The sequence below is a fragment of the Bactrocera dorsalis genome, chromosome 4 (genome assembly GCF_023373825.1).
Source record: "Bactrocera dorsalis isolate Fly_Bdor chromosome 4, ASM2337382v1, whole genome shotgun sequence".
Taxonomy (NCBI): domain Eukaryota; kingdom Metazoa; phylum Arthropoda; class Insecta; order Diptera; family Tephritidae; genus Bactrocera; species Bactrocera dorsalis.
The window spans coordinates 30,973,019-30,988,470 of record NC_064306.1 but is presented as its reverse complement, the minus strand read 5'-3'; the positions used below and the strand labels follow the sequence as shown (position 1 = coordinate 30,988,470).

Sequence of the window (15,452 nt, the reverse complement as noted above, 5' to 3'; positions counted from 1 at the left end):
TAGAAGCGATTGGTAACAGGAGAGAAAGTGGGTCAAATACGACAACAATGTGCGAAAAAGATCATGGTCCAAACGTGGTGAAGTTCAACAAATGCTAGTTTGGTGAGATTGTAATGGAATCATCCACTATGAGTTGGTCCAGCCTGATCAAACGATTGATTTTACATTTACTGGGCGAGCTTGGTTTGAAAGTTTTGATGCATCCACCATATAGCCCTGACCTTGTACCATCGGATTACCGTTTGTTTCGATCAATGCAGAACTCCTTTAATGGAGTACAGTTGGCTTCAAGAGAAGCATATTTTTCGCCGAGAAACCAGAAAAGCTCTACACTGATGGAATAATTTCTCTAGCGGAAAAATGGCAAAAAGTGGTCGATCAAAATGGTACATATTTGTTCATTAAAGTTCATTGTAAATAAAAAAATAATAATTTGAAGTTTGAATAAAAATACGAAAAGACTTTTTCGACTACCAGATATATAGCTGCTATTCAAACCAACTGATTAAAATCAAGATAAAAACCTTCATAAAATATCTTTGGAATATTCTTTATATTAAAAACCGTAGGAATACCTAGTAATTGGTCGTTACGTTCTCACGTTAAGTTGCTTTAAAAAATGCACCTGTGAAGGGTACACATAGTTTTTTCTTATTTTATAATTAAGGACTTAAATATTAAATGCTGTAAAATCTCAACGTTCCCATATACTCATATTCACGAACAGTTTCCAAGATTTTTAATCACTAACCACGCTTCATTTGGTAATACAAGTATATCTTACAACTCTTGTGATTAAGTCATAGGAGATATCTCACTTCAGGTTTCACAAATGCTAAGACACTGATTTCAATTCTCTAGCAACCTCAACTATACATATTTGTAAGTATATATTCAGAAGTATATTTTCACTGCATACACTTCTATCGCACACACTCACAGATAACTTTACCGCTCGTTATGTATATATGTATTGCAACATATTGTGCAACAATGTTTCATTAACTTAGCCACTTACCGTCACTGCTTCGCTCCAAGTACATTTTGTCCGCATGTGGGCCACTTCTGTGCGCCCCACTGCCATCCACTCCAACATTACGGCCGCCGACGCCGGACAGCATACCGCCATTATCCATCACAGTCACGCCATGTTTTATCACCTCCGAGTATTTGCCACTACCTACGCCGCCGCCACCACCACCTTTACCCTCAATTACATCACCATTCGCATTCTTCTTCTGCAAATGATGTTTATAACTGCCCACTGTATCATCCATGCCGAGCACCACATCAGTGCCACCGGTCACCGTAGTCGTCGTCGTATGCTGGCCATCCATGCCGGGCGTCAATTGGTCTGCGCCATCGAGATGATGATGATGATGCCGATGACTTGTGGGACTCATTGCCTTAAAACGCTTATAAATACAGAAAGTGACGAGCGCGAGAAATACGGATACGCCGAGCAGGCCCAGCGCCATCAATGAAACGACAACGACTAAATTGCCTTGCAACAGCAGCTCGCGCGGACTCGGCCGTTGCACCAGCAGATTAATTTGCACTGCATCCTTGCCACCGGCATTCTCCGCAGCGCACGTATACGTACCTTCATCACTCTTCTCAGCAGCCACAATGGTAAGACGCGATATGAACACATCACGTCCGAACTCTTTCTCCTTCGATTGCTCATCGCGCAGCAGTTCTATATGCAAACGCCGCGCCTGGCCGTTGGCGCAACAGCTAGCGCCGCTGTTGGTGGTGACTGCGTTAACGCCGCTGCCGCCAATATTACTGGTGGACGAACGATATTGTTGGCGGTTGTAGTCCCAGGTTATGTGTGTGTTCGGCGACGCATGCACGCGACACACCAGCGTTACATTCTCCTTCGACGTGCTGATGGAAGCACCGCGTGCCGGAAATATGATGCGTGGCTTACACGCAAAAGCCTCGGGCTGATCTTCGACCCACAACATGCCACGCAGGTGTATGGGGTAATAACAGGCCGTCGGCGGTGTGTAGAGATTGCGTTTCAGCACAAAGTCACGGAATATTTGCAGTTCACAGGTGCAGTTCCACGGATTCGAATCGAGTGATAGCGCTGTCAGTCGTTTGAGCGACTCGAAAGACTCCTTACGCAGAAAGCTCAGACGGTTGCCATCCAAGTAGATCTGCGACAGCAGCGGTACATTGCTGAACGCCTGCTGTCCAATACGCATCAGCCGATTGTGTTTCAGCTCGACCTTATGCAGGTACTTGAGGTTCTGGAAGACACCATCGGAGAGCGTCTCCAAAAGATTACCATTCAGCACAATTGCGCGCACTTTCACCAGCCGCGCAAAGACGTTCGCTTGCAGATTACGCAATAAATTATTGGAGAGGTCCACTTCGATCAAGATCTCGAGTTGGGTAAACGTGCGCGGGTCGATCTGTTGCAGCGATGCGTTACGCATGAAGAGTTTGTGTAGATTATGCAAGTCCGCGTTGAGGAAGGCGTTCTGTTCTAGTATGGCAACGCGATTGAAGGAGAGATCCAGCACTTGCACCTCATTGCTCAGGTTCTCCGGCACGGCGTTCAGCGTGAGATTCTTACAATCGGCGGTCTTCTTGCCCGACTGCCATTTACACAAACAATCGCCACAGTCCATCAACCAGTCGCCATGCGCTTGCGGCGGCATCGTACAGCAAAGCACGAAGATTATGAGGAATCGAGGAACGGTGTACAGCAACGACTGTGGAAAGTGTGGTGGCGCCGCAGCAGTGCGAAGACGACTCTGCGCTGCAGAAATTTGGTTTGCTGTGCGCTTCTCGGTGAGTCTACTCTCCGCCAAAGTAATTTCTTTTATTTTAGTTTCAGCTGCTTCTGCCGCAAGGCGCACTCTTCCTTTGCTCGCACTTTCAATACTTGGATGGCGTTCAACGAATTGCTTGACTTGCTGTGGTTGTTCTCTTTGCTGGCTGTTTTTATTACCTCGTTGCTGGCGATTTATCGCTGCGTCGAAGTTGCTTTCGTTGTGTTTACTTTTATTGCTGCATCGTTGTTGTTGCTGTTGTTTTAGTTTTTGGCGTTTATTGCCCTGCAAACGCATTTTTCCTCAGCTTACACATTCGTTTCGATTTTACACTCACGCACAACAACAACTCTTGGTAAACCCACAGTTGGTCAGCGACATTTTGCGCTCAGCTGCAGCTAAGTTGTCTAAGCGTCGATATAAGCGAGAATGTCGTATATAACTGTTTTTTCATTTGTCTTAGGTGGCACACTTTTTATTTGCAAGTGCTACGTATGCCGTTACCACCAACTTCCGGCGGTGTTCATAGCATTTGTTGGCGGCTTTAGTTGCTTTTTTCGCTTTCTATTCGCTTTGCTTTTATTGCGCCAGCAATTGCTGTCCATTTAATTCGTTAATATGTGCAGTTTCTCACGTAATCATTTTCAAGGAGCTCCTTTTATTTGGTTGCTACTATTAACGGTATCTTATTTATGGTCGCACTTACCGTTCGTTAATATTTTACTATTGGCAACTCATTTAGCGTCTTCCAAGAGAACGAAGTTCATTAGTTGCGAATTGGATTGCTGAAAAGAGAATAAAAATAAAAAAATGGATTGAAAGCCAGCTTCCGGGCACAAAAATTATAGTTACAATAATATATTAATTAAGAGACTTATTTAAGGTTTTTCAGCAACACAAAATTGATTGGTTTACATTGTCATTTTGTTTGTTTTTCTAAAGTGAAAAAAATAACATTTTTCACACATTCATCAACAATTTCGAGGAAAGGTCCCCCTAAATTAAGAATCTTACTTAAGACTATTACCATCAGTGCCAAGTGGTTGAGTTCATTAAATTAGCGGGACAATGTCCTATACGCTGTAAGACTGTCTATAAACTTTTGTGTTAACTCATCATAAGCTTATCCACTATTATTGCTAGTCATAGTAAATGAGACGATTTTAAGCCTTTGGGAATCGTAGATATCATTTCATTTTGAAATATGTTTTATAACCTGGAAGCTGAAGAAACCTCGTACATCACAAACCTTTTTTTACTTTTGACAAGAATACAAAACCTTCTACCGAATTTTCGTCATGAAAAGTAGTCTCATCTCATCATAGAACCATTTAGGGCCGATTTTAAACTTGTAGGATCTTCATTTTATGGAAGAACTTCAAGGCACATGGGTGGGAAGGCTGTCCTTCCATTAAGACTAAAAAGCACCCGGAAATTGTAATTAAATCCCCCAGTTAATGATTTTTCCAACAAATTTTACTAAATAGGTAATACTGTCTTTAGTTACAATGCTGAATATGTGCGCGACCTGTCAATCAGTTTGTTAACAGCAGCTGCTTAAGTCGGTACACCTCATTATGGATAAAATCATCGAACAAAGAATTTGTCTCAAGTTTTGTATTTCTAAAAAAATTTCGTCTGCGGAATCGTTGCAAGTCTATGAGTGGTACAAAGATTTCGAAGACGGTCGAGAGATCGTTGAAGACACAACTCGTTTTGGACGACATTCGACATATTCAATTGATGAAAATATTAAAAAAGTGACGAAGCCTGATAATTTTCAAGTTTATGAATTTGCCATGCAAGTAAGTCAACAATCATAGCATAAAAATCAAGGTGATGCTCATTGCTTTTTTCGATATTCCTGGTTTGGTGCATCATTAATTTGTTCCGGAGGAACATACAGTCAATAAGAAGTTATAATTGACTGTATTGAGACGTTTACGTTTTAGCATCCAACAAAAACGAAATAATTCATTGATTTTACACGATGATGACACAATGAGCCACGATGGTGACCGAAATTTAAGGCCAAAACTGCAATGAATACCAGCGATCAAGCATCGTATTCACCAGATTTGCCTTCATGTGATTTTTTCTTGTTACTCAAACTGAAACTGCTACTCCAATCTCATGCTTACGAGGTATGACAATTAAGTAATGAGACTGATTTTATTGCCGCGCTTGTGGTAAACTCTGACCTTGAAATTCCCCTTTCTCTTTTTCCGGCATCCCTTTCTCCTATCCATTGATATATGTACCATCGCTCTAGCTTGTTTAGTTCGCCCGCTGCGTCAAGTTGAGTAGATGTGTCTTTGTAGTGCTCGTCACGAAAATGAAAGAACGAAATCAAGAGCAACGCGTCGCGATAAAATTTTGAGCCAGATTGGGCGAAACAGCTTCGGAAACGTCCGCTAAAATTTTAAGAGTGTATGGTGATAGTGCTCTTGGTCGTGCCCAGGCTCACAATGCTTGTCTTCGCGCGCCCCCGCTCGAAATTAAGCTCGCATGAGCAAGTCGAAGGTGAAAACGATGATTAGTGCCTTTTTTGATAGCCGTGGAATCGACCACAAAGAATTCGTTCCACCGATGAATCATGTCTACTATTGCCAAGTACTCGAAAGATTGCGAAAACGAGTCAACAGGGTGCGCCCAGACATCGCTCGTAACTGGATCCTTCATCACGACAACGCGCCGTGCCACACCGCCTTCAGCGTGTCCAGTATTTGGCCTCTAAGGGGATCTCCGTATTGCCACAGCCATCTGATTCGCCCGACATGTCACCCTGTGACTTTTTTTGTTTCTTAAAACAAAATCGGTGGTCAAAAGGAACCCATTTTGAGTCGATTACGGACATCCAGGCGGCGCCGTGACGAGGGTACTCGCGGACATCCCAGTCGAAGCGTTCCAGAAATGTTACAAAGCATGAAAAAATGCGCTGGAATCGCTGTATAGCTGCCCAAGGGGACTACTTTGAAGGGGATGGCAGAGTTGAAGAATAATTTTCGAAACATACGGTTTTTTATGGACTCAGTCTCATCACTTAATTGTCATACCTCGTATTACATCTGTTGGGATTTACTTTGAAGGCGACAAAATAAATATTGATGAATAATTAAATATTTTTCGTTTTTTTACAACTAGATAGTACTACTAATCGACTGTATGATTTACAAATGATTTACATGATGAACCGGTCTTCAAGCGTGGGAAGACAAAAAGTCGGCTGACAAGGTTATGATATCAGTCTTTTGGGATGCACATTGTGTAATATTTATCGATTGATTACTGAGCCAGTTATAATCCATTTCACTGTGTATTTGGATACAGTTCTATTCTACTATTCCAAATATTTAGCAATTGTGTTATTTTGAGGAAGGATCAGTTTAATAAGAGTACGCATATATTTCATTCCCTTTAAATACTCCTCGCTAGATAGCTCCGATAATAAACGCGTCCGATCACTGCTAAATTCAAAGTGCTATAAGGAGAATCGCAGTCTCCGACGTGCTATTTTTAGGCACGCTCTCGCCGCCCGGCCAGACTCGCAAACTCTACGTCCCGCACTTTTATCTTCGAAAATATTCATTAAATCAAATGCTGTAAAGAACCATACAGATCTATATTAAATCAGGGGACAGAAAAATCCACTTTCTTTTATACAATGTATTGATATCTGGGTACTTTGGCTTGTTGCCATAGAAAAACTCACAAATTTATTTCATCGAAGCCAACTAATAACTAGAAGGTTCTGGAAATAAGCCTTCGTTAACGTGGAGAAATGACTGGTATTTTAGTGTATATGAAGAGCATGCATACATGTGATTAGTGTCATGCGGGGACTTTTTGCATGCAGTGCATAGTTCAACATGTCAGAGTCGATCCGGTTAAGAAGGAATTTAGCTTGATGCGGTATCGGGAACGACGTTGCGCGGTGATCGCTCTAGTTTAGCGAGAAAGCTTGAGGTATTGTCGTTGCAAAGGATTGTGATGAAACTCCAATGGCTCCGTTCACTGTGACAGATTCAAAGAAGATATTAATACTTGTCGGTCTGCTGTGAACAGCGTTCAGTAAATGACTGAATTTTGTCGCGTACTAAGTTTGGTGGGTGAGGTGACGTATGTATTTCGTTAACGAATGCCCCAGGAAAGCAATTGCAAGGATGTTGTGTACGAAAACACCAGAGCAAACACTGTTGGAGAGAAGTTTATTGTGTACTTTAATTTGGTGCATACATATCTCGATATGAAGGGGATCGCGAGATAGAACTGATAACTCTCAGAGGACGCACAGAAGGCGTCACAAGAATACCAAACTACATATTTAAATAACCTTTTCATTTTACTATAAAGTCTATAGCATGTTTCAACACACACAATATTTGTTTTACATTCGAAAGAGATTGCGAGCTTTGATAAAAATGCTATAAGCTCTTTACTCTCTTTGAGTAGAAAAATGAAATATGAGTGCGTAGAACTTGAAAGAAATAAAAAATTAATCGATAATATTTGTTTAACAATCGGTAATTTTGTTAAGCTACAATACTAACTAAGGGTTTTCATCTACATAAAAGTGTTAAGCCCTTTTACCACCTTTAGAAAAAAATGCATTTTTAAAAATTAAATTTTAGGACCTTAAAAATATTACTCCACACTTCAAAAAACTCAGAAGTGGATGAAGCAGGCACTTGTTATAATAAAATTCAAGTTATAATAATATTTTCTTTATTTATTTATTTATTTTTTTCATAAAATATTTTTTGATAAAATATTTTTTTTAATAATATTTTTTTTTATAAAATAAAGCAATTATTTTAGGATTGCCAGTACTTATTTTTCAATTCAATTTCACTTCTCTACATTTACATAATTGTGCAAAAATAAGTTTTCTCCGAGTGCAATAAATTGCATGACCACACAAATATTTACCATAAAACATTAGCCTCAAACACTCCCACACAACAAACAATATACAAAAGCTTAAAAAGAAGATTTTCAGCAAGAAATAACTAAATCAATAACTGCAGCATTCAGCTTTAAGCAACAGCATTATGAACAGAACTAACACTGCCTTCACACTAGTGAGTCATTGCTGAAGATAAATTTTGTTTTATACCCACCTGAGTCTGGGCATGGGTCTGTACGACTTCCATTGACTAGCACACACACACACACAAGCATATAGCACAGAGGCGCAAAACTAAAAATAAACATTGCAAAAATGCTTCGTGGTTAAGTTGTTTGTTGTTGTTGTAAACGAGTATACGCTAGCAATGCGTCTAAAGGACACAAACACAAACACAACCAAAAGAAACAAGAACACACAAACAGAAACCGTATTATTTAGCTCTCAACTATTTTCCTACTTTCGCACAACTTTGACTGCACACGGTCTGCTTCCTCTTGCGCAGCACAAATTTGTCCCATAATCGTTGTTTGTATACTTGTTTATATATAGTAGGTATATCGCTGCCGATCTTCTTCTTCTTCCATTTTGCTTCCATTGTCTATTTACGCGCTTGACTGCGTTCCACTCGTAACCTACATACGCGCGCCTTTGCTTTCTGTTTGAACTCGCTGACTGCCACAAGTCGTGTTTGCTTTGCCTGTCGGCGTGCGCTGCCTTGGCTGGTAACTCATACGCCATGGCATGTCTGTCGCACTCTTGCTTGCTTTGTCGGTGCAGTGCAGTTTGCGGTGTTTTGGTGCCGGGCACCGAAGAATACCGGCCAAATGTGTTAGGAGTTTTTTCAGTTGTATTTTTCTTTCACTTAGATAATAACTCGAGCAACACAAAACAGCAGCAAAGCGTCGAAAGAGGAGTGTGCACTGGCGAGTGCTTTCAACTACGTCGCTAGACACATGTCGTTGCGGCAAGCGTACTTGATTTACAGAAACTTGCTTATATTTAGGAACATTTTTTGCCAAGATTCTCGGTTTTCTTTTTGATAATTTCTTTTCTATACTTTTTCACGAATGCCTGAGCTTTCATGGCACCATATTTACAACTGTCTTATTTATTGATTTAATTAATAATTGATAGGTGTCAGCATATTACATTATTACATACATACATATATAACACATTTACATCTGTGAGCATATACAAGCGATCACATACAATTTATCCATGTGCCATTAACACAAAGTGGCCTGCGGCACTTTTCCAACTCCCAAAGGCCCACAAAGCAATTACATTAAAGAAATTAATTGTCTGCTTTATTATCTACAATAAAGCTTATCTTAAGAGCACATCTCTTTATGCATATGTATGTATATATAAGTAGACGTTTTGAGAAGTAAATTAGTTTTGGAATAAGAAAAGATTATTTTGTCTCTTTGCCATACAGGGTGAGCCAAAAGTATGTTCTTAAATGAACTGGTGCTTTCAATTGTGCTCGAAATAATAACAATGTTATAATCATGTTGTATAACACTTATCCGTTGGTTTTGCCACCTCCATGTTTTACTGTCCGAGATCTGGGATCAAGTAAAGCGTTTTCTAAATTAACCTCTGCTCTGTATTTGGGGTTGAGGTAGTGGCTCCTTCTTGGGTCCCTGCCGAAAAGATTTTATCAACTTTTTCCTCGTAGTGCACACAGCAACAACGTCCAGTGTGTTTAATGGGAGTACCTGCTGTCTACAGCCTTACCCCACGACGTTCAAATGCACAGCAGATCAAATCAACGCGCTGATCAGCACCCTAAAAATGCCAGGCAGTTTCAGTTCCAATTGCCAATGTGGAATGGACACTCTAACCACATTGGATAGGTTCGATGCTCATCTAAAACTTGTGCCGTATTTCGGGTACGGCACCCGGTTGCAATGCAACTCCAAATTAAATTGTCAAAGTCTTAGTTGTTCTCGCATTCGGGCTTTAACCACAATCACCATGATACTCCTCGACGGACCAGTCCCTTCGAGCAGGTTGAAGCGAACTCCAAAGACTACTGCTCCCCCAGGGTACCAGAATTAAGTTTCCGGCCAGACCATACTGCTCTGGACCCGTGATCAGGGGTTGGACCTTATACGCACATTACACGCACACACCATTCACACAAGAAGCTAACCTTAATTCTCAGTTAGACGTCTTCGCCGCCTAAACGATTCTCGTGCAAACAGCCCTAACAGTTTGGCATTCCGACAAGTTGAGATCAGACTTCTAAAATCTAAACGTCCTCATACCACCCAGATCCCTAATGTCCGAGTACATCGGGAATTCTGCAATTACATACACCCAGTCTTGTATCCAAGCCTCTACGACCTATCAGATAGGTGGCTCTGATGCAAAAATGCATTTAGAGGTCCATGCATTCTAAGCAGAAAACCCATACTGAGAGTAAATCTGAAGTCAGGGATACCCTCAATAAACCCAACGTCCGGTATGTAATCATAAGTCCCTTGATCGTTAGAACTGTCCCACCCGCATGCGTGCAACACTTACAGAGTGGCTTGAGCTGCCCAAGCAGATAGTCCATCAAAAGATTTCAAAAAGGACCACAGATGGAACCCTGCGAGCAGCCACAAGCCACTCCAATTTCTAGACTCCCATTCATGCCGACTAGTGAGACCTTTCTGTCCAAAAAGAAACTCCCCCATATGGTAATTTCCGGACAGTCAAGCTCCTCCAGCCGTAGAAAGACTCGATCCGAGCTTAGGTATTCAAAAGCCCTCTTAAAGTCAGCTAAATCTTCCGATTTTTTTGGGATTGGCATTTCATTTTTTTGCATTCACAACTATTTTGGCGGAATATCTGAGCAAATGTTCGATAAACTAGTAAGGTTTTCTTTCCCCAGCAATTTTTTGATGAGATTTCATTCTTTCGTTCTTCGTTAGAACAGTGTCTAGCAAGACCTATTTTTACAAAAACTGCTGAATCAATTGACTTTAATTAGAGTTTTCACATCTCAGTCAAAAACTTTCAAATAATCTGACCTTTTCCCTTACAATGCTATTTTAAATCACAGAAAAAACAACAATGTAGCACAAAAAATAATAAATTATACAAAAATCAACTAAGCCCAGAGTGCCAATATTTGATCCTCTCTTTTGGCTTATTAATAATTAAATGACAAGAATCCTTTAAGTATAAAAAGGATTTGTTTCAATTTTCACAAACCAAACAAGGCCTGAAGCGGTGTGGTTATAAAAGGGATCAATCGGAAGTCAGTATTTATTTTAGGCTCTATCAAGAGTTGTTAAAGAAATTATGCAAAACTGTTAAAGAAATTATATCTGAAATTTGACTTTTAACTTATTCAGAAACTCCGGCAATAAGTTTTCTGAAAAAAATTCGGAATGAATTTTAAACTTTGTAAAGGGTTGAAATTTTATAGAAAAATTTTCCATACATACTTTATAGTTAATTTTTCTGAGCAAAAATTTGGAAACCATTATAAAAAGTACCGTGGCAGACAAAATGGGAGTTTAGAAGCATGCTCTCGATATCGAATCCTCAGGCTGTATCATTTGGCAGGAATGGATTTAGTAACTCAGATAAATATATTTTCGTAATGGAATTTTCCGACTTAATAGGGATAGAGACAAATTTTATTTCTTCAAATCATTAATGACTGACAACTCGTCGCAGTAACATTATTGAATTTGTGGTAAGATTTTCATATTCTTAACTTTGCTTCATTATTCTTCAATTGCTTTAATAATTAATGTGCATTAATGGCATTTATATATTTATTCAAAAGTTAGCATGTCAATCATGTCAGTGTGGAAACTGCATTCCTTAGCGCTTTCCGTTATGTCACTAACATTCCTACCGCATTTGCGTGGTAAAGCTCAATTAATGCTTAAACATTTCGACTCCTGCCAAAAGGCAAATGGAAAAATATTTACTACGGAATTATAAACAGAGTAAAACCACACCATTTGCATTTGCTTGGGGTTAAGAACCGAATTTATTTCTCTAACTCATTTATAAAAGGTTTTGCTCTCTTTTGTTGAGACGCGTACTTGTTATTAACCGTCTTTGCGGACACATATCTGCACGGCAGGCACTCTGTCACTTGTCAAGCTTTATTTGATTTATTCTATTACTTTTTTTGTACCCTGAAGAGGATATATTTCGTTTGCCATGAAGTCTGTAACACCCTCAAGGAAACGTCGGAGAACCCAAAAGTACGAGTATATATATATAAATGATGAGCATGTAGAGCTAAGCCGATTTATCCATATCTGCCTCTCTGTATATACATACACGCACTAGTCCCTTACTTTTACTGATACCGATTTGAAATTTCGCACACTCCATTTCTTATCAGGAGGCCGCTCATTTATCGGAACTGTCAATATCGGACCACTATAGCATAGAGCTATCACGCAGGCTGAACGATCGGAATCAAAATCTTGAATGGAAAACTTTTCATTTGACGAGATATCTTCGAAAAATGTTGCATAGGACATTATCCAATGAAACGATGCAATATTCTTGACAAGGTATCTTCAGGATACCTGGCATATATTATTTTCCCTGGCAATGCAGCAATCTCCGATTTAGATCTGACAACTACTTTTTTCTGCAGCAACGGACCACTCACAATCAATAAGAGGATCTTTTTATATCCTTTCTTGCTATAAGAAACACATCTGTTAGGGGTATAGCTTCGATTCCAGGAAGTTAACTTTTTTGTCTCTTGTCTTATTTTATCTCTTACTTATTTTTTTGTTAGTTGTTTATTTCTTACAGTTACTTTAATATGCCTCTTTGTTACATTTGAGTCTTGTTCTTCTTTTTTCAACACTTCTTCAAATTTTATTCGAGCTATTTTTCTTTCCACACTTCTTCGCGACTTACAACATTTTGCTTTACTTCACCGCATTTCTTTGCCAATTTTTTATATTTCCTCTTCCGCTCACTCATTAAAACTTTAGCCCGTTGCTTGCAACTTTTGTTGTGTGTGCTTTATGTTGACATTGTTTTATGTACACGCAGTGGGCATGTACTTGCCTCTTTTGTGCCGCATGCAACAGCAGCGTTTTCACTTTGTTGCCACGAGTTTTGTTTGTGACTTCAAGTTGTTTGCTCTCGCCGTTTTCTTCAGTATGTGTTGCCACTTTTGTACTCACGAGTGTACATATTTACAGAAATACATGTGCTTTTTCATTACTTAAGTGTTGCTCTATAAACATGAAAACATAAGCTCATACTTACATGGGTCATAAGCTGAAGTTGATGGCCCCACAAGCCTAACATTGTCGTATTTTCTTCAGAGTATCCGGTTGTTTTTTATTTATAGCATAAACCTGCCTGGAAGGAAAAGTAAATGAGAAACGAATTTTATAATTAAAGCATTTAGTTCGAATTGTCTGGAGAAAATAAGTACATTTAATTCAGGTTCATGATTTCATATAAAATAACTAATTCAACTTGCATATTAAAGATTTTTGTTTATTAAGTTTCAAACAAGAAAAGCCTCGGACACTCTTCCTTCAATTAACCTAAAAGTTATGTACGAGATGAAGTCGCTTTCATTGTACTAACCTCAAGGAAAACTTCAAGACTCAAGAATACTGCTAAGTCTCAAGACATTTCAGCCAGTCGTTCTCAAGACTTGGTTTCAAAGGAGGTCTACTTCTATTGGGAATGTAAAAAAAACCGTAAATGCTAAGTAACCTAGCCGAGTATATTGTAGTTAAGCAGTTTTAGTCCACAAAATTTTATCATGACCATCCCGGCACAAATATAGCCACCTACTCGTATTCAAAACAGGCCACAGGATGCAGTAATGCATAGTCAGTCTGCTGAATTGTTGTTGATGAGAAAATGAGATTGACGTGTCCGAAAACACAACAGTCGCTTGATGAAGTTTTACCCATTTTATCGAAGTTAGGCCAACAGCTTTTCAGTTCAACGCTTTATATGCGAAAGAAAGTTTCAGGTTACACTAAAAGAAACTGAATAGCGCGACCAACCGCACTGCTTTCAACATCTACACGAACGGATCAAAAGTGACTGATGGTGTAGTTCTGGCATCTATTTCGAGAAGCTAAATCTCAGGCGACTTGTCAAGCTGCCGGAATACTGCAGTATATTCATGACAGCAGACATTAGTGGTCAGGAGAGTAGCCAAGAAAGAAAGAAAATCAATGTAAAAAAAACATCATATCGTATTGTGTCAGAAAATGGTCTTTAGAACCAGGGAAGCAGTAGACATAGTACCTGCCGGAGATTGTCACAAGTGCCATGTACAAGAGCACGAAAGAGCAACGCATATGATTTTTACTTACACAAATGCAGGACGGTTGTTGGCTTAGTCAAAGGTCACAACATTCTGGCATCATAAGGTTTCCTTTGAAACCAATGAAATAGTAGTTTAGTAGTATTCTTGAGTCTTGAAGCTTCCCTTGAGGTTATTACCCTTTTATTATTCATAACTTCGTTTTGTCGATTGTTGATTGCTAAAACGTTTCCGCCGACTGTTTGCTAAATTTGTATATAATTCTTCTCTTTCTTATGCACAGTACTGCAAAGTTTCCTATCTCACAGTACATTCCACCAAATCACTCCACAGAATAAAAAAAATCAAACCCAGAAAATCAAAAATATAAATAAAGTTGCTAGAACGAACGAAACATCTCCTCTTTTTATCGCCATGACATAATGTAGACTTATGTCAAATTCGATTCACTTGAAGCAGTTGTCAATGATACTGCATAAACACATCAAATTACGCAAACAATTTTAACCACATAATAAATAAATTCGAAGCATACAAATAATAACAATAACAATGCAGGTGAAATGCTCATACCAATGGTTGAATCGCTACAGCATTAATAATTCATGCAGCAATAACGGAACTTAAATGGTAATGAAATGTAAAGCAGCGGGAAAAATTGAAATATTCAAGAACTTTATATGAATTGTGTGTGTATTCCAACGAGCGGCATGTAAGAAGAAGAACGCTATAAGTAAATTGCTTAATATGGCAAAAAAATGTTTATAAATTTTAAATTCTGAAATTGATTTTAAAATAACAAAAACGAAATTTACATATTTTGTTGCTTCAAATATGCAACCGACTTGAGGCATTCAGAGGGTATTTTAGAAATAAACATGTGGCACGAATTGTACAGGCAGAGCCGGCAGGCTGAGGTATCTGTCAAACGACAAAGGTCACATGACGGAGAAGCTTATATGAGAGAAAGGTACGAAATCGCTAAGCTCGCGCAGTCTATTGAACTCGGCGTTAGCGACCGCGGAAGCTGCAGCAATTTCTGCTGTTCTTGATAGTCTGCAGGAACCATGGGCCATCTACAAGGTGTAAAAGTGACAGGAGGCACAATGGGATCCACAAGCTTATACGGTGTGATGATGAGCAATCGGAACCTCTATATAAAGAGCATTGCTTCTATTTGTACGAATCACACCAAATATGGCTCTGCACTCCTTACTGCATATAGAACCAATCGACATAACCGCAGTGAATCTGAGTACATTGTCGGAAACTTTCCATCAACTCCAATTTTAAGCTTCCTGATCACTGCAGCATTTCCCCATTTCTCAAGCCGATGTGACCGCCATACAGGTAGCAGTAGATCTGTATCTATCCGCTCAAATAGTAGGATAGCGATAGTAGCCTTGAATACACTGACTATGCGCTGAAGACTAGTGAAGAGATGTCTAGACGTCGTATTTCTAGTATAGACCAT

At 39.4% G+C, this 15,452-nt stretch overlaps 1 protein-coding gene and 1 long non-coding RNA gene across 4 annotated transcripts in view; one reads left to right on the top strand and one right to left on the bottom strand.

The window, feature by feature from the left end:
- Positions 1–15,452, bottom strand: part of LOC105224244 (uncharacterized) — a 148,990-nt gene that overhangs the window by 43,430 nt on the left and 90,108 nt on the right. For all 3 annotated transcript variants that reach the window (XM_049456799.1, XM_049456798.1, XM_049456800.1), the window contains exons 2-3: positions 12,952–13,047; positions 1,019–3,571 (exon numbers count right to left, since the gene is read on the bottom strand). In XM_049456799.1, coding sequence (XP_049312756.1) covers positions 1,019–3,083 — 2,065 coding nt within the window. In that variant the 5' untranslated portion in view covers positions 3,084–3,571; positions 12,952–13,047. The remainder of the gene's footprint in view (positions 1–1,018; positions 3,572–12,951; positions 13,048–15,452) is intronic.
- Positions 1–15,452, top strand: part of LOC125778534 (uncharacterized) — a 142,871-nt gene that overhangs the window by 100,857 nt on the left and 26,562 nt on the right. The window lies entirely within an intron of this gene.